Raw genomic sequence first — 27,594 nt, forward strand, 5'->3', positions numbered from 1 at the left:
GTCCAGTCTCTCAGTTGTTTCAGGAAAGAGAATAAATACAGGCCCCATTATTCCATTTTCCACAACATGTAAGTCTCTCTTTTTTGGTGATTTTAAAGCAGTTGAAGATATGTTAGAAAATCTATCTGAGGCAAGGTATGATCATCAAAATAAGAGAATATAATAAATAGATAAAAGTGGGAAGACAACTTTTAACTTTTAGGAGGTGTAAATGTTCACCTCCAACAAATAAGAAAACACCAACAAACACGAATAGCGCTCAAACTTGAGATCACCTACATCTCTTCCCAGTACTGGGTGAGACCTTTGGGAGAACTGTGGCAAGTCTAGGCAGGGCTGGACACGTAAGATGAAATGACTTAGTGAGGGTTTAGATGGCAGAGATGCCTAAAGGGGAGGCGCAGAGAGCAACATAAATGACAGCAAAGGAGGGACGGCAATAGTATGAGGTGATGACCCTCAACTGCCAACGGTAGATAACAAGGAAAGAATGAACGCCCGCCTGGGAGTTTGCAGAGATAAAGGGGAGCAGTTTGTAAATGTGCCCAATATGATAAATAGCATTTGCAGAACTTAACAATAGTATCCTTCTTCAAATAAATTCTTCTTTAAATAGAAAAGTATAAAATGTGAACTTGAAAATTTTTCACTTACCCTAATCAATACAGCTAAATAAAAACTTTGTACTTTTATATTACTACATGCAAACTTGAATGTACTCTAGCTTCTAAACTATTTAGGTAACTGCTCTCAAAGAAAAATATGTATATTTTGTAATTTCTTTGTAGTCCTTTGTAGAAATATATACCCCCCCAAAATCCCCTATGGTATTTGTTCCCCTACAGAATTATAGCAGATTCAAAATTAGAAGATGCTGGAGCCAGGTCAGACCCAGTTTAATTACAATCTGTTACTTAATAACTGTCTGACCTAGAGCAAAGGTGTCCCTCTTAACTTCCATTTCTGTATTACTATGATGAGGATAATAATAGCACCTATGTGACAGCTGTTTTATTAAACTGGGTAAGGCAAGCAAAGTATCTAGTAGGGCCTGATACATTATAAGGGAAGGATATCAAAGTACTAGCACAGAGCCTGATACACTATATCCACCCCTTACAGTGTATCAGGCTCTGTGCTAGATACTTTGCTTGCATTATACTCCTTCCTTCCTTCCTTCCTTCCTTCCTTCCTTCCTTCCTTCCTTCCTTCCTTCCTTCCTTCCTTCCTTCCTCCCTCCCTCCCTCCCTCCCTCCCTCTCTCCCTCCCTCCCTCCTTCCTTTCTAACCTATCTACCTACCTATCTAAAATGTATATGGCTATATATTATACTATACATACATAATATAGTATACACTAATAGGGATAGATACACAATTATAATTAGATCCACCCTTTGGCTACCTATATCAAAAGACTTGACATACTCTGTTACTTAACTCAGCTAATTCATTCATTAACAAATATTTTCTGAATGCTTATCATGTGCCAGGCCCTGTTCTATCAGCTGGAGATACGGTAGTGAACAAAACAGATATCATCTGCCTTCATAGGTCTTACTTACTAACTGAGGACACAAACAACTAGATATACACTGTCAGGTAGGGATAAATACTGTGATTAAGAAGTAAAGGAAGAGCCTGGCTGGCATGGCTCAGTGGTTGAGCATTGACCTATGATCCAGGAGATCGTGGTTTGATTTCCGGTCAGGGCACATGCCCCAGTTGTAGGCTTGATCCCTGGTGGGGGGCGTGCAGGAGTCAGCTGGTCAATTACTCTCCCATCATTGATGCTTCTATCTCTCTCTCTCCCTCTCCCTTCCTCTCTCTGAAATCAATAAAGACATATTAAAAAAAAAGAAAAGAAATAAAGGAAGGGATAGAAAGTAATAGTGTGTACTGTTTCAGATAGAGTGATGAGAAAAGGTCTCCCCAAGGAAATGATATTTAAAGAGACCTAAATGCACTGAAGAAGCCAGTCATTCGGTCATCTTTGGAAGGAATGTTTCATGCAGGGCAAACAGCAAATGCAAAGGTCCTGAAGTAAGAACATTCCTGAAAGGTCCAAGAAACAGCAAGAAAGCCAATGTTTCTGGAGCAAAGCAAGGGAGAAAGTGGCAGAAAAAGAACTGATCAAACCACATAACTCAGTGCATTACAGCTCACAGGAAGGACTTACAATTTCATTAAAATGCAATGGGAAGTTGTTTGAGGGTTTTGATCAGGGAAATGACATAACCCAACTTATATTTTGAAGAATTACTATGGTGGCTATATGAAGCACAAACTCAGCAGGAGGGAAGTTAGGGAGACAAAGGTACGTCTATTGTCTGAAACACATAAAAAGATGTCCTCAGAGTTATGCCAACATTTAAGCAACGTGGCAAATTATACATTTAAAGGGCTCTAAACATGGGTCAGTTTGAGATTCAGGCAATAGCAACTTTTCAAAATAAATATTATAAATTACTGTGATTCTTTGACCAATTGGGGGAGAGGAGAAACTGACCACGATACTTCCCGAATGCAGCACCACGACTCACAGAGCTTCAAGAAGCCAACACAAGAGCCCACCCACCCGCCTGTATGACTGGACCCAGGGCATGTCCCACTATTGCTTGGGATTGGGGGTGGGGAGCCAGTGAGCAGTCCACATGCCAAACGTTGTGTCCTGTTAACTCCAGGATGGCAGAAAATTATTAGGACAAAAATGGAAAGTTTACTTTTTGCCTTTTGGATTCTGTAAACAGCTGTACAAGATAACAGGCAGGTCACTGGATTTCTTTAGCATAGTGTCTTCATTTATCAGGTAGAAATAATTGCATCTGTTCTCTGGCCATAATACTACATTGCTCTTATATTTTATCTTCTTCTGATGGCTTTCTTAACAATTAAAATGGGGTTCTCAAAAGAACTCTGTGCTTTAAGGACTGGATGACAATTTATGTGAGCAGAACTGGGGGCGGGGGTTGTGGAAGGATTGAGCAAAAATGGAAAAAAAAGAGAGAAAAAACTAACTCATGGACAGGGACAACACTGTGGTGACTGCCGGGAAAGGGGGCTGGGAGGAGGGAGGAGAGAGTATGAGGGTCATAGATGGTGATGAACAGAGTCTTGACTTGGGGTGGTGAACACACAATACAGTGTATAGATAATGTATTATAGAATTGTGCACTTGAAACCTGTGTAGTTTTGTTAACCAGTGTCACCCTAATAAATTCAATTTTTAAAAAGGGTACATAAAAAAAGTAGAGAGTATTATAGAGGTAGAAGATGACATTTGTAACAGACCACTGAAACAGAAGATTGTGGTGTTCTGGGCAATCCACAAAGAATCTCAAGCCAGTTCTCTAAGCTGGCAGTCACTGCTGGGAGGTGGCCTTTGCTGACTTCGTTGCCAGGGAGATTGTAGAAGATACGTGTAGCCCGGGTTTCTGATGTCCTGTTACTGCCACTCGATGACCAACTCTAGTCTTCAAGTGTGTCAGCTAAATGAACTCATGTCCTGTTTCCATGATGGCCTTAAGTTTTGTTTTTGCTTTTTCCACAGAGCCTTGGACTGAAAACAAGTTTAAGGGGTTTACATTTACATAATCTCAAAACAGTACTTTAAGGAGTGTCTGGAAAAGAGTTTGCCATGTTAGTAAGTTCACCATATCCCAACATCCCAACACTGACCAACCCTGCATGTCTTTTGAAATATCTAACCTAAGTTCCTCATGCTCTAATCACAGCCCATCACTCCCTATTGCCTTCAGAAAAGAACAGCCATTTCACCTTCAGCTAACTCTTTATATCCAACACCTCCTTTCTGAGTGCTCTCCAGCCGTAAAAAAAAGTAATGCTTCATGGTTAGGACTCACGCAGCAGGAGCAAGGCATCAGTTTTCTGTTCCAATCAAGTTCCCTACCCACATATGTGAAACGTATGTCTCCTAAAAATAAATAGTATCCCTAAATGGCAACTCCTGCAGCAGAAATTCAGGACTTTTCTCCTTTGCTGTATCTATAGCCTCATCTCTAGGATGCCTCCCAAGGCTAGTACAGGGCCGGATCTTATCTACCTTCTTACCTTGCTCCTCCCCTAGGCAAGTCCTGGGTAATGCCTCCAGCATTATTCCATCTCCTTGGCCCTACCCAAAGTCTTACTGTTTCTATTCTTCAGAACTTTCTACAGAACTTCCGGAAGGAAACGTCCAAGAAAGACCCAAGTATATTTTCTTTCTGAAATAACCATGAATACAACTTTAGTTCTTAACACACACACACACACACACACACACACACACACACACACACGCACAGGGTGATCCCCTCGCCCCCCCAAATACATACAGACTTTGAATAATTATTAATTCCAATGGGTAAAATCAAAAAGGAAGAAACATCAGTTGAGCTATCAACTATCAAATGTGTATACATTTTGGGGGACACTATATATATATATATATATATATATATATATATATAAACTTTATCGTAGTAAAAGAGAAGGCAAGAACTAAGTGAAATGAAAAGAATATATAAGCTTCTCCTTAATTCTAGGGGGAAAAATAAAAAACCGAAAATGTTTTAGAGACACTGAAGAGAAGTTTGTGAGACATTTACTGATGAGTGAATGCAGGGGAAAAATGAAGAATGGTCAGAAACTCAGGTGTTACAGGTGGTAGCTGCAGAGAGGTAAATCAGGAGGTCAACCCTGAGACCCCGCGCCGCCTCCCCATCTCTTCCTTTCCCACAAGGCCTGCACAGCTGAGAGCCTCCGCCAGGCTACCCCACTCTACGCTCTTTTATCCAACAGGTATTAAAAAGAATCAAGTTCCTAGTTCCACTTAGTTTAGGGAGGAAAAGCTCTTTCTGATGTTTCGGAATGGAACTCACACAGGCCTTACCAACATTGTAACAACGACTAGTTTCTTCATTAGTTCAGTCCTATGCTCAGGACATTATGATTAATACAGGCTAACCCAGCTTAACATCTTAGCTATGCTGGTTTGGAATCTCTCCTTTTACCCTTCAAATACAGCCCCATAGCTTCCGCAGCAGAGTTTCCTTTCAAATCTGCCTCTACCTTTTATCCCCTTTGTAATTTCCTCGTGCAGGCCCTCATTATCACTGGGCTCCCCAATATCTCTATCTAGTCTCCATTTCCCCATAATGTAGCCATTTTTGATACAACCAGATATTCTTGAAAAACAAATCTGATATGGAACTCTCTTTTTAAAAACCCTGCATTGGCTTCTTGCTGCTTTATAAAATAAAACTAGGGCTTGCATTTACATCATCGAATACTATGCAGCTATAAAAATGAAGGCTCTTACCCTTTGGGACAGCATGGAGGGAACTAGAGAGTATTATGCTAAGACAAGTATCACATGATCTCACTCACATGTGGAATCTAATGAATAAAATAAACTGATAACAGATACAGAGACACAGAAGCATGAAGCAGTCTGACAAATTTCAGAGGGAATGCGGGCTTGGGAAGTGGGGGGAGAGATTAATCAAAGAACTTATATGCATGTATGCATAACCTATGGACACAGACAATAGTGCGGTGAAGGCCTGAAGGGAGTGGGAGGTGGGGGATGCCGAGTGGAGGGGATCAATGGGGGGAAAGGGGGGGACATCTGTAATACTTTCAACAATAAAGATAAATTAAAAAAAACAACAGCTAGGGTTCACCTCGATGATTCTTTAAGACACAGCCTACCTTACCTCTCTTTTCTTTTCTCTACACACTATTGATGCCCATCAGACTTCTTTGTCTAAAAAACTTGTGTGTCTCCCAATATTCAGCCAAACATCACCACTTCAGAAAAGCCTTTCCTACGCCGTTCAGGCAAAACTGGCCATTTCCTCCTCTGTTCTCTCACAATACATCAGTCAAACCTTCACTATATCACTTACAATAGTGTATTAGCATTGGTTTGCTTATATATCTATCCTATGAGGCTCTCCATCGAGGCTGCTGGGTCTTATCTCTGTTTTCTCATAGAATCTCACTGAGCAGGAGGTTCATGGGAGACCCTCTGCTTAACTGAGCCCCTGAGGAAATCAAGTGTCGCTCTGAGGTAGCAAAGATACCTCTTCTTCAAGATCTTTCACCTTCAGATGTGCCACTCATCATGGCCCAGGGCAGGGCTTAGAACAGCCTCTGCCGTCCATCTGCAACGTTAGGGGCAAAAACATTTAGGGCCCCCCAGAGAAAGGGAAGCTGGTGGTAGGCCAAAGCAGCTTGATGACAGAGGTGCTATCATGGTCACTGAACTGCCTGCCATCCCTTTACTTTTGTTTATATTGAGGTCTTTAAAACATGCCTATGAAACTACATGGCACAGCTTTCAAACAGTCGTCATTTAAAACCTTGAAATTAAAATACCTTTTTTGGCACTCATACCAAATTATAAGACCACAAGAGCAAGAAAGCCAACACCCAGCAAAACAGGCTATGGTCCTCAATAAACATCTGTAGAACAGGGCAAAATAAAGAACCTTAATACATTTTGCTCATCCAAAGAATGGCAAAAAATGGTAGATTACCAGAAAAAATAAAGCACAAAACAAGTGCTAAAAATGGAAACGTCCAAATAATTTTGGGATAAAATTGTTTAAAATCCTAGTAAAGATGAACTCATTTCAGTACCATGGGGTTCCTGTCACTCTGTAATCTAAGTACAAAAGTCAAGAGAGAAGTCGGTAAAGACTGAGGTCTGAAATTTAGAAAACAAATAAATAACCTTTGACATCATTCCTCAAAAAAAATTATGGATATAAATATCACAGCTTTAATTTCCTATTAATCCATGTGAAATACTGGTTTCCAACCCCCCCCCCCCCTTCAGGTCAGTTGCCTCACCTTTCAATATTTTCTATTTTACACATTCCATTTTGACATTGAACTCTCCATATTTTCTGTAGGTTATAAAATTTTGTCTTAAGTGGTTGGCTATAATTTTCTTCATTTTTCCCCTTTTACTTCCTTTCCATTTCTTATTACTTACCTTATTTTCATTTTATATGTTAAAAGTTTTTATTAATCTTAACGATTTCCTTCTACCCTCCCTTATTGCTAAACGATTAAGATTTTCTTTGTATTTATGATGAATATGAAAAATACCCTCAGGTAAGTTTCCTTGGACATAAGGATAAAAGGGAGCATCATATACTGAAGGTTTTCCAAATAACTATGGACACAGCAATAACTTAATTTGAAGGTTTTAATTTTTCCTGGGGAGCACTTCCTGATACTGTGATGAACAAACCTCTTCTTGCGCAATGAGTAACATTGTGACCAAGACAAACGCACCACTCCTGTGACCCTGCTTTCTAACCGCTCCTGCGAGCCCCGCTGTCTAACCGCTCCTGTGACCCCGCTGTCTAACCGCTCCTGTGACCCCGCTTTCTAACCGCTCCTGTGACCCCGCTTTCTAACCGCTCCTGTGACCCCGCTTTCTAACCGCTCCTGTGACCCCGCTGTCTAACCGCTCCTGTGACCCCGCTGTCTAACCACTCCTGCGACCCCCGCTTTCTAACCGCTCCTGCGACCCCCGCTTTCTAACCACTCCTGCGACCCCCGCTTTCTAACCGCTCCTGCGACCCCCGCTTTCTAACCGCTCCTGTGACCCTGCTTTCTAACCGCTCCTGTAACCCCGCTGTCTAACCGCTCCTGTGACCCCGCTTTCTAACTGCTCCTGCGACCCCTGCTTTCTAACCGCTCCTGCGAGCCCCGCTGTCTAACCGCTCCTGTGACCCCGCTGTCTAACCGCTCCTGCGACCCCTGCTTTCTAACCGCTCCTGCGAGCCCCGCTGTCTAACCGCTCCTGTGACCCCGCTGTCTAACCGCTCCTGTGACCCCGCTGTCTAACCGCTCCTGTGACCCCGCTGTCTAACCGCTCCTGTGACCCCGCTTTCTAACCGCTCCTGTGACCCCGCTTTCTAACCGCTCCTGTGACCCCGCTTTCTAACCGCTCCTGTGACCCCGCTTTCTAACCGCTCCTGTGACCCCGCTGTCTAACCGCTCCTGTGACCCCGCTGTCTAACCGCTCCTGTGACCCCGCTGTCTAACCGCTCCTGTGACCCCGCTGTCTAACCACTCCTGTGACCCCGCTTTCTAACAGACCTGCGCTCTCCCTGTTGTCCTTTCGCTGCGAGTCTCAGAAGAGACTAGAGCATAATCTGAGATGTCAAAGTTAGTTAGGAAGCACCTGTTTGAAGGTTTGTGGGTCTAAGGAAACACAATTCAGCTCAGTTACGCATTAATAATAAAACGCTTAACTCTCTGCTAAAGCAATGTGTTGTTTGGTTGGTTGTATCTATACTGACACACGCCTCCAAGCAAAGAGAAGGCCGACATTACAAAGCCCAGGGTGCTTTTCGTAGGACTAAGTTTGGAAACAAGAAGAGTGAATCTTTAGCTCAAGAGAGACAGGCAGGTTGTATAATTCTGGCAATTCCTGCTTTTCTATCTTGTCCTAACACACTTCAATTTCATCTCTCTGGCTATACACTATAAGAAAAATAAAATACATGGTATTAGTTTGGTTCTCCTAAAACAGTCTCACAATAATTATTAAACTAGCAGGGGAAAGGTATTAATATTTACTTCTAAGAAATATCATCTTGTATAAAAACTATTTTAAGCTACCATGTAACAGTTTTATATAAGATAACCAAGATTTAATATATATAATGAGTTATAACATGATGCAGAGATGGCTAATATTCATTCCTTATGCATTTCAACTCTAGTTATCATTATTAAAATTGATTGTAGAGAGGGGAGAAGTGGGAGAGAGAGACAGACAGAGACAGACAGACAGGGACAGAGACAGAGACAGAGAGACACTGATTCTGTTGTTACACTTATTTATGCATCATCGGTTGCTTCTTGCCTTTGCCCTGACCGGGGACCGAGCCTGCCACCTTGGTGTGCGGGGACGACACTCTAACCAACTGATCTGTCTGTCTAGGGCTCAACTCTGAGGATCTTACTATCGATGATTAAGTCTTGAGTTTTTAAGATTAAAAGTTTAACTAAAAAATGGTACTCCTAAGACAAGGCAAATGTTTGTCCTTTTTACATTTTTAATAGCCAACTTTAGCAATTATAAGAAATATATAACAAAAAGCACACAAATTGTTTAAAAATAGAATAGCTCATAATCATGACCTACTTAAGATTTTTGACAAGCTCTACAAATTATAACCTCCCTAAAGTTATACTGTACCTGGTCAATTAGCTTATTAAATGTTATGAATTTTTAAACACACAGCTTATTGTTAGCTATAAGGACTAAATTTTTATATGTAAAATTAAAAGTGATTCAATTATCCAGCTAATAACTTTTCAAAATGTCTTCAATCCAAACATTAACATTAGCGTCCTTGCTATTATTTATTGACTAAATTTTGTTATATGGTTCCACTAAGTTTTGTTCACCTTTCTATTAGTACCAAAACCTGTCAAAACCTTTCAAGTATATTTCACTATTAGCTTAAACCATATACATTGAGATTCACCATGAAACCGATCTCACTTTTAAATCAATTTTATCAGTTCAAATTGTTTTCTAAATATTTAAAAAAAATCTTTCCTCAAGGACAATTCATTAGTGCTTAATGCAAAACAATATATTTAGTGTGTCTTCATTTCTAGTCATGTCTTCAACAATAACCAAATCGTAATCATAAAGAATCTAGGTCCAACAACAGTCACTCCACATATTTTAGCTGTGTAACTTCCTACATATCTTAAACATTTCCGTGGAGAACCACCATTATTTTTTTAAAGAATCAATAATCCTTTAGTGGAACCATATTGGAATAGTTTTAATATCTAAAAAAATCCTAAGTCTAAACTTTTTTTTTACCGAGTCTTAATAATGTATGTTAGGAAGTGATATTAATCAAACACAAGTTATACTTATATTTTGATAATTATTACTAACACTTGTCAACAGAACAAAAACAAGATCATAAACCCATATAGTGAGGGCTCAATTGCCCCATATCTTTTCATATCGTCTAGGAATATACTACAGTCTCTCAAGCTCATGCCAAAGATAAGCACAGAGCAGCTAAAGTGGGCTCGTTTCGCCTATTTATTGCTGCACAAAGTACCTCACCGATGATACCTAGGAAGGTAACTGCTGGGGTCCAAAAGACATTTTCCTCCAGTCACAATAATTTATTAAGTAATTTAGGGTTGAAGTTTGTTGTTGTTATTGCTGTTTTTAACAAACCTATTCATTTAAATGTTAGCATAACCCCATGATGCCTTAGAAGAGACTGAGCTCTCCCCTCATCCCCACATAAGTTAATTGGCCCAAGATCACAGCCAGAAAGTAATAGAGCCTGAAATTACATTAGGTCCTCTGATCACAAATCAGTACTCCTTCTGCTGAACCTTCCACCACCTCCCAAAGTCTGTAATTAAAAAGTATGTTAAAATAAAGGCCTCTGGAGCAAATCAACAAAAGGCGTAACTGATGAGGGTTGAGACTGGCTCAAGAATAGTCATTTGTACCCACCCTCTCCATTCCCCCCTCCCCCATTAAACAGAGGAAGGCCTTTGGAGGATTTTTGCCCATGTAGCTAATTAGTGAATGACGTGCCTTTAGATCTAACCCTGTTTTTAATTCCCTGAAACAATCATATGGTGAGTAAAACTGTTGTTATTTGCAGATGACGTGATACTGTATATAGAGAACCCTAAAGATTCCACCAAAAAACTACTAGAAATGATAAATGAATTCAGTGAAGTAGCAGGATACAAAATAAATATCCAGGAATAGGTTGCATTTTATATACCGATAATGAACTATTAGAAAGGGAAACTAAAAAAACAATCCCATTCACAATTGTTTTAAAAAGAATAAAATACCCAGAAATAAGTTTATCCAAGGATGTAACAAACATATGGTGTTTTATCGGGTTTTGTTTGGGATTATTGCTACTTGTGACACTAGAGACACAGACAACATCAAACAAAGGAGAAAATATTCTTGCAGTTAGAACCTTTGATGAAATCCTGACTCCTTCTCTCATTAGCTGTGGGACCTTGGATGGTCTCTAACCTCCTTGGGCCTCATTTTCCCCTCTGTAGAGTAAAAAAGGAGTATTTGTCTCAAAGGGGTTTGTGAGGATAATAGCAATTGATCCTTTATTTTAATTCACTTAAATCTTACAGGAAAAGGCAGACTGCTAATGTATTATACATCAAACAAGTGAGTCAAGAATCATCTTACATTAAAAAGGAAACCATATCCATGTACTTGTACTTGAGTAGCAACTCAAAGAAAATCTCTTGGTACTAAAATTCAAATATGCTTTGCATAACTTATCATTTAAGGCAATAGATTAATACCAAACTTGATACCTGGAGAAAGTTTAGATTTTAAGTGCAAAAATTCAAAACATCCTTTTTGCACTTAAGGATGCAAAATATGAAGTCACCCTTTTGCTATTTAACAGACCAAGGAAGAACTTCTTGCCATGGTCTAATCACACAAATCTCTGAATTACTAGCTTTTAAAGACAAGCTCATTGACAAGTGAATTCTGGGCTTGGAACCATCCAAGATGAAGGCCAATTCTGGGAGTCCAGGTAAAATCAGCAAGCACTTTGTCTTAGTATCCAGTATGAATAAATTGCCTAGAGAGGTGATGGCAAATCTGTTTCATCTTAAGTGTCACCCTGACAGCAGAAATCCAAAACACTGTACATGGATGTACTTGGAGGCCAAATCAAAGCTTTGAAGAAAAGAGTGCCAGGATCAACCTGCAATGTCTGCCAAGGGTGGAGGAATATATAGTGAGTCTACCGGCCAACCATTAGTCACCCATTTGCAGAATTGCCCGGCATTGCGGAAAGAAAACTGAACAGCAGCTAGCTTATTGCTAGATAATAAGTTACATTCTTACAGCAGTGAAATCTCTGGCAATCCAGTGGCATAAAATAAGAGTGTTTAAGGTATAGGTGACAAGCCATGATCCAATTTCTTTTTCCCTGGATATGGCTAAGGCAATGCTCTGTGTTTATATCCCATTTCCTCGCCTGTCTGGACTTGCAGCCAGACTTCCTTCCCACCTTCTCCCACATTTTGGCAAGGCCGCTGAGTTCTTGCTAATGGAACACAGGTGAAGTGATTGCAGCCTGGACCGTCCTCCCTTCTGTCTGCCTTCCTCTGTTGGACAGATGCGCAGTGCCCAGTGGAGGACCCTGAAACCCTAGAGGATGGGATCTCTAGGAAGGAAAGCACCGTCCACAGGAGACTGATGTGAGCAAGATGTAAAATTGTATCGGCCACTCTCTCTTGGAATTCCCAACTAAGCAGTTCTGCTTGAGAGTGACAATCATCGTATCACGCCACACACACAGGCAAGCCATGCCCTGAGCAAAGCAAATGAGAATTCTTCCCTCTGAGGGATCCACAGACAACAGCTGGGCCTCAGGACCTTGCCCTCAGCGGAAGCCGTGTGGCATGTTCGACTTCCAAGGCGTGTTAAAAAACCGAAGTGTTTGCTTCTGGGTTTACGGCGTTCATAAACCAAAATGTTTGTCAACAGAGACGTCGAAAACCCAGGTACCACTGTACATATTATGGGCATATACGTACTTTAAAAAAATTAAAACCATATCATATCTCATAAATCATCTTCCCATGTCAAATACACTTTAAGAATCTCATTTTTCAAGGCTGCCCAGTATCCTGTTGTTTGGATACACCATCACTTTTTAATTAAGCATGTTGGTGTATTCAATTTTGTATTCCTATATACATTGCTGCAACAAGCACCTTTGGATGTATATCTTTTCTATTTTTCTTTTCATTTATCTGAGATAAATTTATAGCAAACTTCTGGGTCAAAGGATTATCAAAAATTTTGATTACTACTGCCAATACGCCTTCCCAAGGGACTGCCCAATTCATACTCTTCTTTTTCTATCCGAAAAAGTAATGCTGAACTCAACCAAAAAAGCACTTCTTTCTTTGTTTACGTACACTAAATGAAATGACTAGCACAATCCCTCAGAAGAACCAAAGTCAAATCTCCATTCCACTGAGATGTGTTTATGGAACAGACCCTTGACAGAGTAATGTTACTACGGCACACAGTTCTCCACAAAATGCAAGCAAGTACAACTAAAAATGAAGTGGTTTCTTGGAACCATGATGAGAATTCTTGTGGAGAAAAGAGAACACGTAAAGAATCACAAAGCAATGAGGAGATGCAGGTATTAAATAGTTCAGCCTGTTCATTAGCACACCCTCAAATCAGCCCTCCATGGAACCTTCCATGGCTAAGGTCATGCTCATCCAAAGGTAGCCAAAGCCAGAATATTAACTGTCAAAATACTTAATAAAGAGGCCAGAAAAACATGAATACACTGAATACACTCCAACCCTGGTGGGTTAGGGAGTCAAAAATAACAAAATTTCATTAAGCCTTGGTCTAACTGAATTATTTAGCTAGATCATGGAGGGTTTGTAGACTGTACAATTTGAGACTATAAGAGATTATAAGAAGTTTTTAAAAAATTTATCTCAGTTTTTAAGGAAGAATCAATAGAATCTTTTCTGATATTTTTAATATTGATCTTGAAGAAAAGAATTACAGAGCATGGTGATGTGAAAATAATTGGCTTTGCAAAGAATAGGAGAAAAGTAAAATCCTTCTTTACTTGGATATTTACTTAATCTAAATTTAATAGCTTTAGTTTTTTTCTTTGGTGTTAGCAAACTAAAAACAAACCCAGGAAAGTACAGCAGGAACATACTTAGATATACTTAATATATATGGTGATTTTGGGGATTTATTTTTGGTTTTTGTTTTGGATTTTTAATAGTTAAGCTTGAATTCATTGGTGGATAGTTAACAAATGTTATAAATTATGTTACCACAATAGTACCACCAAACTAAATGGTCTTTAAATTGAAGTTTGTTTTAATACATAGTTTTTTAAAAATATTTTTAACTAAATTACACAAGCTTGCAATCTTTTTAGTTTTCATTGTCACCAATGGCATAAGTAACATTCTCCTGTGTCAAAACCATGACCCAAGAACCAAGCAACAGACAAGAAGAGGGAAAAGATGAAAAGAGGTCAGGCTATGGTGTTGTTTGAAGCTGAAAAAATAAAAACTAAATAAAATAAAAAGCAGTGATGGTGGGTATCCTTGTCTACCTTTTAATTTTATTGTTAATCCTTTTGAAATTGTATCATTAATTATGATGTTCAATAGTTTTTTTTGGTATCATGTTTAATAGCATAGCTTATGAAATTAAAGAAGTCATCGCCTAGTCCTAATTTCCTAAGAATCTCTTTTAGTATGACTGGGTATTGACTTTTGTCAAATATCTTTTCAGCATCTATGATCATATGTATTTTCTGTTTTAATCTAATAATTAATTTAACTAATAAATTAATTAAGATTAGTTAAAAAAAAAAGGTCAGGCTAACAAGATGAACGCTGGAACACTATCAGGGACTAATGCATACTGTGTACTGTCAGAGTGCCCTGGGTTATGTTTGCATTTACAGTGAATTTGAATTCAGACAGTTAAAGTGTATGTGTTTGTGTATCTATATGTGTGTGTACACACATGTACATATATACACACTTATACACACATATCTATCTATCATCTAATCTATTTTTAAATATTGTTACATTTCCTACATGACCTACACAGAGGATATTTTCTGGCATTTACATAGCAATCAGAACTAGGTGAACAAAGCAGTGACCCATTAGGGCACCTGCTGAAGGCAGATAAGAATTATTTCGTACTGACACATGTAGAATGTGTGATTTTACCTGTTTGGGATTCAGTTTCCTCACTTGTAAAAATGAAGAGGTTGGACAATTCCTAACATTCTCTCCAGCCTAGAAGACCCTCCGGATCTGGCCCCTGCTCACAGCTCAGGTCTCATCTGTTAACACTGTCAGTCCTCTTCAACTCAGTTTTGCAGCAACCCTTACGTCCTTTAAATTCCTAAAATATGCCTTGCTTTCTTTGAGCCTGTTCCTAGATAAGATAATGCAGCAGTCCTTGTCCTCACCTAGGTAAATCCCAGTCATTCTTCAAGTCTGGGCTTAACCATCACTTTCTCTGCAACAGGCCTCCACTGTAGTCTTTGCCTCCCCTGTTAAAACTCAGTCCTTTTTTTTAAACACCTGTAATTATTTCTTTCGTTTTCGGTCTCCTCTACTAAGCTGCAAGCCTCTGATGCCAAAAGCTCTGTGTATCTTGCTCACCATGATACCCCTGCCTCCTGGAACAATTCCTGGCATTTAGTAAATACTCAAATGTTTGTTAAATGAATAAATAATGGGATTGTGCTAAATAAGCCACTGAAAGCCTCAGTACTGAAAGTTAATTTCTAATGTCTCCAAGCAGTTCATTAAAAACTAAATTAAATATGTTAACATTTATCAGTCTCTTTACAAAGACAAAACAACCCAAAGTTTTAGCATAAGCTCATCCCCTTTCCTCACTGCTTTTCTGAAATCCTCAAATTGTTAATGGTAATATTATCATGTTAATGAGTAATATCACTACAGACACAGTGAATAATATGATTTCAGTGAAAATTAAAAGTAGGTACTTCTGAAATAATGCTCTTCTTCCGTAACTATCCTTACTATTCATAATGTATGTATTTATGAATTATAAAATGGATACTGAAAAGCAATGCTACTCAACTGTATCTAACTCAAAACAAGCTAAAGTAAATGTGTGCACACATACACACAGACAAAATGCTAGCAAAGAATTTTCTCTGATATTAATACCTAATCATCTACTATCTAATCATTGCTGATATGCACCAAGATCAGTATACATATGCTTTAAATCCACAGCCAAAAAACTCTCCATATCAAGAATACAATTTTCCCCAAATTAAATTTTTATCATATCACAAGAATGCAAGTGTTGAGAGACTGTCAGGAAATAAACATTAACTATCCACAATGGCAATTAAATGTTTCCTTTGTTTTCCTCCAATATTATACTTCTATTCATAACCCTGAGAGAAAATGAAACACGTTGCAACTCCTTGCTCTTCTGAAAGGTTAGCAAGTAAAGGTAAAACTTTTAAATAGAAATAAGAAAAAAGGGTCTAAAATTTGGGAAATATGAAATGTGTAATAAAAAAATCATTTAGCAAATGTTTACCAAAACCTGTTCCCATGCTTTATTTGGTGTCAGGGATAAGGCAGCCTCAACTGAAGACTAGAGAAATAAAAAAACCATGATCAGAATCCCACCACAACTTTGTGATATGACAGGAATATATGCACAGAGACACATCTGAGAAAGAATGACTAATCTAGGTTTTATAAATGAGATTTTAAAAATATATTAAACACAGAAACAGCATGTGCAATGGCCCCCAAATAATATAGAGTATACTGAATCTAATGAATTTCAAAGTTGTTTAGGAAAGAACTGTGGTATTTGTGCTGGGGGTGGGGATTGGTGGGGGATAGAGGATAGGAAAAATAGGCTGGTTCCATTTCTAGCATGTAGGTAGACTATCAAAAACAACACAACAATCCCAAAACCCCTCCTGATAATCCAGGTAAATAACAAGCATCCTTCCAACCATTTGGGTGAACTCAGAAGGAAAGCAATCCTCAGGGCCAAGAAAGAAAGAAGTGCAGAAAACCACATAGTAAACTGATACTGAAAAGAAGGCTTCCTGAGGCCATGTGTTAATGTGAGTGGGCAGAGGCTTAGATTTTAAGAGTCCTGTGGGGAACAGGAGACAAGGTCTTTAGGAATAAGCAAGGTGGATAGCTGGAACTAAGACCTCTGTATAAATCTAGGATCCTCATAGAGTTACTCCCTTAGTAAAATCAGAAGAAAAAAACAAAAACAAAAAAGAATACCTTCCAGCAAAGGAAGACAGCAGAAAAACTTGTCCCACTCAGCTTAGGTTCTAGGTAGATGAAGGAAAAGAAATATCTCTGAGGCATTTCTAACCATAGATTTCCCCCTGCCCAAGACTGTGATTCAAATTTAGACTACAGATTCATACTCCTCTAACCAAGATCCTCGGAGCCATATATGTTTCAGAATTTAAGATTTTTCAGATTTTACGGAAGTAATATGACATATACATCATATATTAAGTAACACCCAGTATAATCTGTACAGCACACATAATGACAATATTTCTGTAGCTCAACACATGAACCTTCATAGCAGGTAGTATTATAATGGCTATATCAGGTAAAATTTTCCCACCAAATGATTTGGAAAAAAAAATTTAAAAATTGGTCTTCTGAGCTTTTTAGATTTTCAAAATATGGACCTAGACCTGTACAAGATCAGAAACTCCAATAGCAGAAATCAACTTAAGATGCTCCCAAGATGACAGCACTGTGGGAGCTCACAGAAGCAAACACAAATCCTTTTCAGGTGATGCTAGGCTTCTCAGGATTCCCACAGATGAAGTCCTAGCCAACATGATTTAGGAGTCCAAAATTACAAAACACATGAGGAAACAAATCATGCATGAGGGTCACGCAAAAATAATAACAGAAACAGAAATTCATGTAATGAATCTAAGACATACAGAGTATAAAATGAACTGTGTCTGAAATAGTAAAGAAATAAAAGAGGAACTTAAACATGTGGCAAAAAATGTATGTTATAAAAAATCCTAATTTGAAAAACTTCAAAAATGAAAAAAATGTAAGTGAATAATATTAAAACCTCAAGATGAATAAAAGCAGAAAAGACATAGCTAGAGAGAGAATTAATGAACTGGAAGATATCTGAAAAACAAAACATGCTAAACAGTAAAGGAAATATTAGAAACTATGAAGAGTATATTTAGAAATATAAGGATAAAATGAGAAGGTCTAACATGTGTATAATCATATTTGAAGGAGAGAATAAAGAGAATGAGTATAGGCAACAAATAATGGTAACTGGAACACTGAGAATTTTCCAGAACTGATGAGAGACATGAATTCTCAGATTCAGAGAATCCAACAAGTTCCAAATAGAATAAATAAAAGGAAGGCTACATCTAAACACACATATACTACAGAAGGACAAGGCAAACAGATTTTAAAAGCAGCCACACAAAAAAAGAGATTACCTAAAAGCAGGTAGACTAATAGTTGACTTCTTAAGGCCAAAAGAGTGACATATTATCTTCAAAGAGAAAATAACTGTCAATTTAAAATTGTATATACAGATAAACTAACCGTATACAAAAATAAACTCAAAATAGATTAAAGACTTAAATGTAAGACTTGAGACCATAAAACTCCTAGATGAAAACATGGGCAGTAGCTCTTCACTCTTAGTGCTATTTTTTTGGATATGTCTCCTCAGGCAACGGAAACAAAACATAAAAATAAACAAATGAGACTACATCAAACTAAAAAGTTTTTGCACAGTGAACAAAACCATCAACAAAACAAAAAGACAAGCTACTGAATGTGAGAAGATATTTGTCAATCATACATTTGATAAGGAGTTAATAGCCAAAATTTATAAATAACTCATACAATTCAACATCAGAAAAAACAAACAGTCCAATTAAAAAATGGGCAGAAGACCTGAATAGACATTTCTCCAAAGAGGACATATAAATGTCCAATAAACATATGCAAAGATGCTCAACATTATTAATTATCTGGAAATGCAAATTAAAACCACAATGAGGTATCATCTCACAGCTGTCAGAAGGGCTATCGTCAATAAATCAACAAATGAGTGTTGGTGAGGATGTGGAGGAAACTCTCATGTACTGTTGGTGGAATTGTAAATTGGTGCAGCCACTATAAAGAACAGTATGGAGGTTCCAAAAATAATTAAAAGTAGAACTACCATACTACCATATGATCCAACAAGTCCTCTTCTGGGTGTTTATCTGAAGAAATCCAAAACACTAATTTGCAGAGATATATGCACCCCTATGTTTACTGAAGCATTATTTACAATAGCCAAGAAATGGAAGCAACCTAAGTGTCCAATGATAAATGAATGGGTAAGAAAGCAAGCAGTGGTATGTGCTATATATATACACACACACAATAGAATACTACTCTGCCATAAAAAAGAATGAAATCTTACTATTTGTGACAACATGGATTGACCCAGACGGTATTATGCTAAGTGAAATAAGTCAGATAGAGAAAGACAAATATCATATAATTTTACTTTGATGTGGAACCTAAAAAACAAAATAAATAAATAAAAATAATACAAACTCATAGATACAGAGAACAAATTAGTGGTCACCAGATGGGAGGCCCTTGAGGAGGATGGATGAAAGTAATTAAGAAGTACAAATTGCCAGTTATAAAAAAGTCCCAGGGATGTAAAGTACAGCATAGGGAATATAGTCAATAATATTGTAATAGCTATGTATGGTGCCAGATGGCTATTAGACTTATTGGGATGATCACTTCCCAAGGTATATAAATGTCTAATCACTATGTTCTACACTTGAAATTAATATAATACTGTATGTCAACTATAATTGAAAAATAAATTTAAAAAAAAGTAAAAGCAAGAAAATTTTAGACCTAATGAAGAAATGGTGATCAAAGAAGTTGAGGAGGATCTATCTGAATAAACACTGCCTATATTGAATAATAATATGTAGCTTGGGGTTTAAAACTATGGTGCAATTAAAACACTGAACAACTATAGCATGTAAGAAGGGGGTGATTGGAGTTAAAAGTTTCTAAATTTGTTTGGGAGGAAACTTTAAGCATGCATATTAAAATTTTAAGGGGAAACACTAAAAAAACAGAAATAATATATATAGCTTCCAAATTATCAAAGTGGAAAGTTAGAATTAAAGTAAAAACTGAAGCAACTGAAAGAAGGGGGCAAAAAACAAGCCCAGAGAAGTAGTAAGGGCAAATCATTAAGGATTACATGTATCAGTTGTTATAGTGGTAGGAGTAGCAATAATGGTAGTAGCAACAACAATTGTATTAGTGATGGTTAGTGGGAGCAGTGGGATTAATAACTGATGTTCTTTCCACATTTATGTGTCAAACTCTGGGCCAGGTGTTTAACATGCATTATCTCACTTGTTCCTCACCAAAAGTGAGGTAGGTACCATTATTAGTCTTCATTTTACAGGTGAGGTTTATTACTGATCTAAACCAAGGCAGAAGAAAGCTAACGAAGGAGATTTCAGAGTGTTTTTAATAATTAGTCACCCACTGGATTTGAGAGATGAGGGATAACTCTCAGGTTAATAGTTTGGACAACTGGATGGGCAATGCCTAGTTCCTAATTGCAATTCTAATGTTTCATGTATGAATTAAGTCAATCAAAGACAGGATATCCAAAGGGGTAGAGTTGAATTTGGTTTCTTTGGAATGCCGAGTTATTTTTCCTGGAGTTTGGTTGTGAAAGAAAAGCAAGGGATGGCAGGGTGGTTCCTGCAAGAGGTCACAGAGTCCAAGGAAAGTTGTGTGTAGGTGGTTTTGCCTATTTTAAATGGAGATACTTGAAATTGTTTATAAGAGAGAGAGAAAGAGAGGGTAACATACCGATGACACAGAGAATAAATGATGTAGGAAGAAGGAGAATTATAATTGAAAATAAAAGTGCCAACTCTAGGGAAATAACCAAGGCCAAAAAACAAAACCACACAAAGCAGGCAAAGATTCAGCTTCTCTCTCTCCTGAGCAACCAGGAATGACACATCACAAAATCCTTTAGAAGATATTAGGTCTTACATAAAAATACGCAAGAGAGAAACCTTATGCACATACATGGGAGGGTGAGGGGACCCTCACACACTTGGGAGAGCAGGAAAGAAAGCTATGGAAAGGCTGTGGGCTTCAGGGTACAATTCTCTCTCTGGTTTGTGCTATAAGGAAGACTCCATCATTTCTTTCTTACAGGTCATCACACAATTGACACTCATATGCCATTCAACTATTGTCCCCTTTATGAGAAACGAACAACTGAGCACATTACATAAACACCTAAGAAAAAACAGCCAACATTTCCCTTCACAAGCAAACAATATATTTCTCCGTAAAGAAAAAGGAATTTAAAATATTTTTAATGGCGAGAAATGGGGCTTTTGAAATTATTTAACTGTGCCAAGATTATATTTGAAGGATCTCTTAGTAGCTGCTGGCTCAGGAGCTGAGTCACCTAAACTACAACTCTGTAAGGAAAGCATCGTCGGCCCTGAGGGAACAGGGTTATATGTCACTTCTGACCTTCTTTACCAAGATATTGAAACCAAGATAAACTCCAAAGAACACCCTATCCTAGCATCGATCAATTTGAAGCGAGGAGGTAAGATATTTATTTGTGAAAAGCTAAGAGGGAGATCCATGGCAACTAAGTGCTCAGATTAAATTACAAATAAGACTTCAGTGACCATTTATTAAACATTAAAACTAAAATGGCAATGTACCAAAAATCTAGACTTTAATCTAAAATGCTGCAAGCTAATACTGAAACTAAGATACAAATTTACCTACTACATACATAATTTTATATGTTTTTCCATATATACAATTTTTTAAATCACTAGGGCAACTTTTAAAACATCAATTTGAATTACCATTACCATCTTTATACTGGTTCTAAGAAAATATCTGCTAACCACATGGATTGTCAAAGAGGGAAAAATATTAAAAGGGACCCAAATATATTTAATATTATATCATAAAAAAAAGATTTTTCTGAAAATGAGGAAGTAAAAAGATCCAGGAAGAAATCCTAATCTTTCTGCTAGCGGATATAAAGCCTGCGTAGTTACTTTAAGTCATTTCTGAAGCAAGCTCCCTACTATTGCCTGACTCTTGGCACCTCTTTTGCTTCCCTGGCTCCTGCCAACCCCTGAATCTCACATGCTCTCTTTTCTTCCCTCCTGGGATGCTGAGCATCATCCCAGAACATCACAGGACCACAGAGATTGGACCCCTTAGGTTTCTCATTTCTGAAAAGCTGTTCAGAAGTGTATTTTCCCCATCTCTTCTTGGCTGCCTAAAAAATAATTCAGATTATTCTAAACCATCCTTGGGCTGGGTCTTCTGATGAAATCAAGAAGAGACAGTGTGCCTTGATATAGAAAAATGAAGGGTATATTTAGACTATAATAAATAGTAAATGAGAATATCTGAAAGTTGCCCTAGTGTCTAGTAAACTTTTATATATTGTTACAATAAACTTGGCTTAATTTTTGGATCTTAGCACTATAGAAAGCTCTATAAGTTACAACAAATATAGATATGGTATTAACTGGATTAGTGTACAAACAGCATTTCTATAAATAAAGATATGTATTATATATACTAAGCAATCTTCTGCAAAGCAAATAAACTTTTAGGTTTAAATTTTCATTTTATGTTTACTCAGAAAATTTCTTACTTATTAGCAGAAATTTTATGAATAGAATTAAAGCAGCAGGAATTGTGTGGTAATTTGCCAGTATTTGCCTTGAATCTTATCTCACCCTACCTTTAACAGATATTCTTAAAAGAAATACCACTGAATTTTCTCTTAATATGGGGGGAGGGGGAAGAATCTCTTAAAAAATGAAAATGTCTCTCAAACATAAGATTCAGAACTTGAATCACTTGCTTATTATGTGGGAATAGCTCATTATTAAAAACCCTCAAGAGGTTTAGAATACAAAAAAATAGGATTACTGATAACAAACTTGGCTTCTCATAAGGTTTGGTTGGATGTTAATACTAATGTCTAAGTTTAAATTCTGATGATCTTAAGTAGGGTCTTTTAATAACATAGCATATATAGAAATTGTTCATAAGAGCTATTAACCAAAATGAATCTTATATCAGGGCTGCAAAACTTCCCAAATATTCCCCCTGCAGGTGTTACTTTCAGCCAACTCCCTATTTTTTGGTTGTGGTTTGTTCTTTAACCTTGACACAGCATTTGGGTAGGTACTGGGTACCCTATTGAATCTTGTTACTTTAATATTTGATTTGGGCTACATTCTTCCTCTAAGAAACATACTGTTTTTGGGAAAAAGGTGAAACAAATCTGAGAATATATTTCTAGAGTTTTTTGTTTTTTATCTCCATCTTCTCACCATATGTAATTCTGCCCCAGATGGTAACAAATAATTTAAGTGTATAAATCATGTACGATTAAGTATCATTTTATAAATCACCATAATTAACAAAAATTTTCTTGGTCTATGAGCCTAAAGAGAAAAAAAATTATCTTTTAAACCAGTACTTTAATTAACATTAAGTACACTTTTCATAAAGATTTTGAGTCCATTTAATTAATCAGATATCTAAAAAAAAATCATGAAACCATATACTCTATTCTTATAATTTTCCAATCTAAACTCTACACTAAAAAGTTATACACAAATGAAATTAATTGTAAATTATTTTTTTGGTCTCAAATCCCCAACTCTACATTTTGTGCTCTTTTCCTCTCAACTAGTGTTTATTATTTCCAAAACTAAAACACTAACTACTTAAGAATACTTCAGTGCCTACAGTGAAACTTAGTTATGTGTTTGTATGTCTTAATGACAGGTATGACTCACTCATAACTGGTACATTACTGAAAACCTGTGAATAAATTACTAAGGTAGTCTACTGTTATTTAACTTCACAAGGAATCCTGCATGAAGATGCCTTCTTACCATGCATATAAATATAATGTTATGTCCATCCAGATTTTCCACATCATCTTTTCTTATAATAGAACATATCAGTAAAGTAGTATCTATCTTCCCAAATTCCACCCTCAGGTTGGTTTTAAGTGAAGATAATTTATGACTTAGTGGAAATGTAAAATGTTAAAAAGAAAAACCAGTACTTCTCAGTACTCGGCTCTTGCTCATTTTTTTAAGTGACAGAATTAAAATTTCTTCATGCATTTCAGAGAGACTGCAATGACTACATGGGTTGTAATGCTCAATTTCACACAAAGCCTTGCAAACAGGATGGGTGTTTTGAAGATTAGACTATTCAAACTAATACAGTTTCTTCCCCCCACCCAATAGATAACATTACTAAATAAACCACAGATGGCAGTTAAGTACAGAGGTCAAAAGCTGTGAAAATTAATTACCCTCCCTGAACTGGTTAAGCAGTGATAAATTAATAATGTAAAGCTCATTGCCTGGCATACAGTAACTGCTCAATAAATGTTTAGCTCAATAAATGTATGATTATTCACATCAATAATTCAATACTAGTCCCTACTTCAGCTGTTTTCTTTAAATATGGAATCTTACCCCTAAGTTCCACATCTTCAAAATCACCCGACCTACTGACATATGCTGCAGACACTGGAAAATCTTCCACCTTGAAAAATTTTAAGAGACTTTTTGACATCTAAAAGATTAAGGTGACTGCACATATTTAGATATGGAAAAGTCAGTCTTTATCTGAAAATGTTTTAGTGAAATGCTCAAACCTGTGAATGTTCTCTGAAGTGTATCGATATACTGACTTATTATTTTCATAGCATTTAGCAAATTCACAAACTATACCTTTTTATTATGAGGATTTGCTAGACTGACACATACCTTTAGGACATGAGTCACCCTTCCAGAGTTGGGGAAACTGATGGAAAGATGGCTACATGATTCAGCATGCTGCAGCAAAGTGAGCTGGTCATGAATTTATAATTTCCACTTCTTTTAGGTGCCCTGGCCTCTCTCATCCTGTACTGCATATATGACACATAATACCGCAATCAACAAATGTTGTTAAGAATTCCTCCAGGAAAGGAATAACGGTGTTTTCCTCTCAGACAAGCTTCTAGAAGCAGAATTATTCAATTTTAGGAGACAACAGGTTCATAAGGTTGGAGAAGCCTTACAATGTCTGTTGTAAGCTTCACCAAGCTTAGCTCAGACAGATGGGACTAGAGTCAACTCTAACACTGGTGCCATTTTCTCAGCTACACACGGAAGACACTGGGGAAGGCCTGAAGCAAAAGAAAACCAGAAAACGGGCAAAGGATGTCAGATGTGAAATGGGTATGGCTGTATCTGTGTCTCTCTCATGCCAACATTGACCTTTACTAACAAACATTGTAACAGGACAGATCCTAAGCAGGTCCACAAGACTGAGTGGAAACTACAGAATATATTCTGATGTGGCCTTATTAGGAGCCCCATGGCCCAAAGCAGGTGAAAGCCTTTTTCTAAGTGTCCCTATTTGCCCTTCAATAACAAAAGATCGCCTGCTAATCAAATAAAACATTTCAGAAATATATAGATTCCAAATGACTTTTTTTCCCCATCAAATAACCAATATGAAAAAAAAAGTTATGAATTAAATGTTTTCATGTAAAAATCACACGGCCTCCCATGCTGGGAAAGCACATCCATTTTGTGACCACAGCCTAATCATTCTGCCCAGCAGCTTCTGAGAACGGGACAAAGAAGTGTGCCAGGAAGTTACAATGAAATCGCCATTATCTATGAAGTGCAATTTCCTCACTCAATAGCCTGCATTTATTTCAGTTTGGTGCGGTGATACACAACACGTACTCACACACCCACACCCACACACAAAGTCTCAGCAGCGACACCAAAAAAGATGACACTATCTAAAAACTACCCAAAATGTATTTAGGAAACAACGAGGGTGACAAGTTTGACCTTCCATAAATCCATCTTATTTGTCATGTTGTTATGACAGTGCAACCCCTGATTTCCTCTAACCTGGAGAAGAAGGGGAGTATGGATAAAAATAAAAAAAATAAGAGGTGAAAACTGACTAATCCAGAATGTGCAATTTTTCGGTATCTTATAGTATTAATAAGTGTGTGTATATATATATGTATATATGTGTGTATATATACATATATATGTGTGTGTGTGTGTGTGGTGTGTGTGTGTGTGTGTGTGTATATATATATATATATTCTCCACTAAGACCTTGGAGGTCAACAGGAGAAAAAAAAAAAGGGCTCAAAGACAAGGCTTCAGGGGGGCCCAAGGCGACACCTGCCGGGAGGAGATCCCGAGCCGGGCCTGGGGCAGCCCCGCCGGGAGCGGGGAGCGGGGAGGCTGCGGCGCCACCCACCGCAAGCCCAGGCCGGCGCCGGCGCGCCTCTGCCGCGCGCATGTCCCACTTATATAAAGAGGTGCTTACAGTCCAGGTGCTTCTTCTTGGGGCCCATCACCTCGTGAGTGGTGGCTTTGCAGACCGCTCTGGCCACAGCGGAGCCCGTCACGCTGTACTGAGCCGCGGCGATCCGATCCGTGAGCGTTTGGCCCGACATCTTCTCTGGCAGGGTCTACCGCCTCCTCTTCTGCGGGAAAGTAGGGGAGACGGTCCTGCTTTAAACTACAGACCCTCCCTCCCCGCGCGCGGCGCGGCGCGCCCAGGCCTCGCCTCCTCCAGCCGCGCGCGGCTCTCCGCTCCCGCGTCCCCGCCCCGGCACCGCCTCTCGGAGCCAGCACCGCGCCGTGCCCCGCGCCTGCAGCGCGGTCTCGGGGGTCTTGAGCAAGGGTAGGTCCGCCGCGCAACCCCAGCGCGGGCTCGCGTCCCAGCATCGCGCCGCCATCCCCTCCCAGCCCCGCCTCGGCCTGGGGCGCCCCCCTTCTATCAGCGCTTCGCCTGCAACCTGATCCCCGGGTGCCGGAGCGGCGCGCCCCAGGGTTCTTCCCCGGGCGTCGCGCCCACCGGGTGCCCACCTCTCGCCTCCCTGCCGCAGCGCTGCCCCCTCGCAGCCCGCAGGCTTCGGAGCACGAACTGGATGCCCGAGCCCCGGCCGCTTCCCGCCTCCTCCCGCCGCAGCGGCAATGGGCTCGTCCTCCCTCGGTCGCAGTGGAGATTATACTAATGTTGCGCCATGTTATGCCCTCGCCTCGCTTTCCTTCCTCGCCGCCGCCTCTAAAGCGCCGCCGAGGCCCTTCGCCCGGGAACCCTCCCGTCGCCCCCAAATCCGCGCTGCAGGGACCGCCCGGCTCTGCGGAGGCGCCCCGGTCTCCCGGCGCCTCGCCCTTCCTGTCAGCGGGGCAGAGACGGGCTGACAGCCCAGCCCCCGCCCGCCCGCCCCGAGCGCACCGCGGCGCTGTCACCGGCCGCGGCCCTGCTCCGCGCCCCAGGATTATCCTCGCGGATCCCCGCGCGGCCCTGCGCGGGGGAGGGGGCCCAGCCCGGGCCGCGGGTACTCACCCCGCCGCAGGAGCGGCGCCGCCCGCCGCAGGATGAGCCGCGCCGGTGGGTGTGTGCGGCCGCGCGTGGACCCGGTGCCCCGGGGCGCTATTCCTCCAGCCCTGGCCCAGCCCCTGGCCTCAGCCCCGCGGTCCCTGCGCCCGCCGCCGGTGGCCCCAGGAGCCAGTGCCCGCCTGCCGCCTCCTCCGCCAGCGCCGCCGCGTCTCCCCAGCGCTCGGTGCCGCGTCCCCATCCCCGCCCCCACCTCAGCTGTGGCTGCTCCAGCGAGTCAGGTGACGGCGGCGGACAAACCGGGGCGAGCTCTCCGCCGCGCTCCTGGCGGCCCCCTCCCAGCTACTCACACACGCCGCCCCCTCGGGCCACGCGCCTCCGGGCAGGGGGGCGCCGCGCGCGAGCATCCCCGGGAGGGGGCGCGGAGACGGGAGGCGCGGGGGGCCGACAACCTCCGGCC

The 27,594-nt window shown here is 39.7% G+C and overlaps 1 protein-coding gene across 2 annotated transcripts in view; it reads right to left on the reverse strand.

Annotated features, from left to right (window-relative positions):
• Window positions 1-27,300, reverse strand: part of SNAP91 (synaptosome associated protein 91) — a 110,210-nt gene extending 82,910 nt beyond the window's left edge. The window contains exons 1-2 of one of the 2 annotated variants that reach the window (XM_081140714.1): window positions 27,144-27,300; window positions 26,115-26,274 (exon numbers count right to left, since the gene is read on the reverse strand). In XM_081140714.1, the coding sequence (XP_080996840.1) occupies window positions 26,115-26,244 (130 nt within the window). In that variant the 5' untranslated portion in view covers window positions 26,245-26,274; window positions 27,144-27,300. The remainder of the gene's footprint in view (window positions 1-26,114; window positions 26,275-27,143) is intronic. The other variant, XM_081140713.1, reaches the window with a different exon arrangement.
• Window positions 27,301-27,594: the final 294 nt, after the last annotated feature.

The sequence above is a fragment of the Miniopterus schreibersii genome, assembly GCF_964146895.1.
Source record: "Miniopterus schreibersii genome assembly, chromosome: 6".
In the NCBI taxonomy this organism is placed as follows: Eukaryota; Metazoa; Chordata; class Mammalia; order Chiroptera; family Miniopteridae; genus Miniopterus; species Miniopterus schreibersii.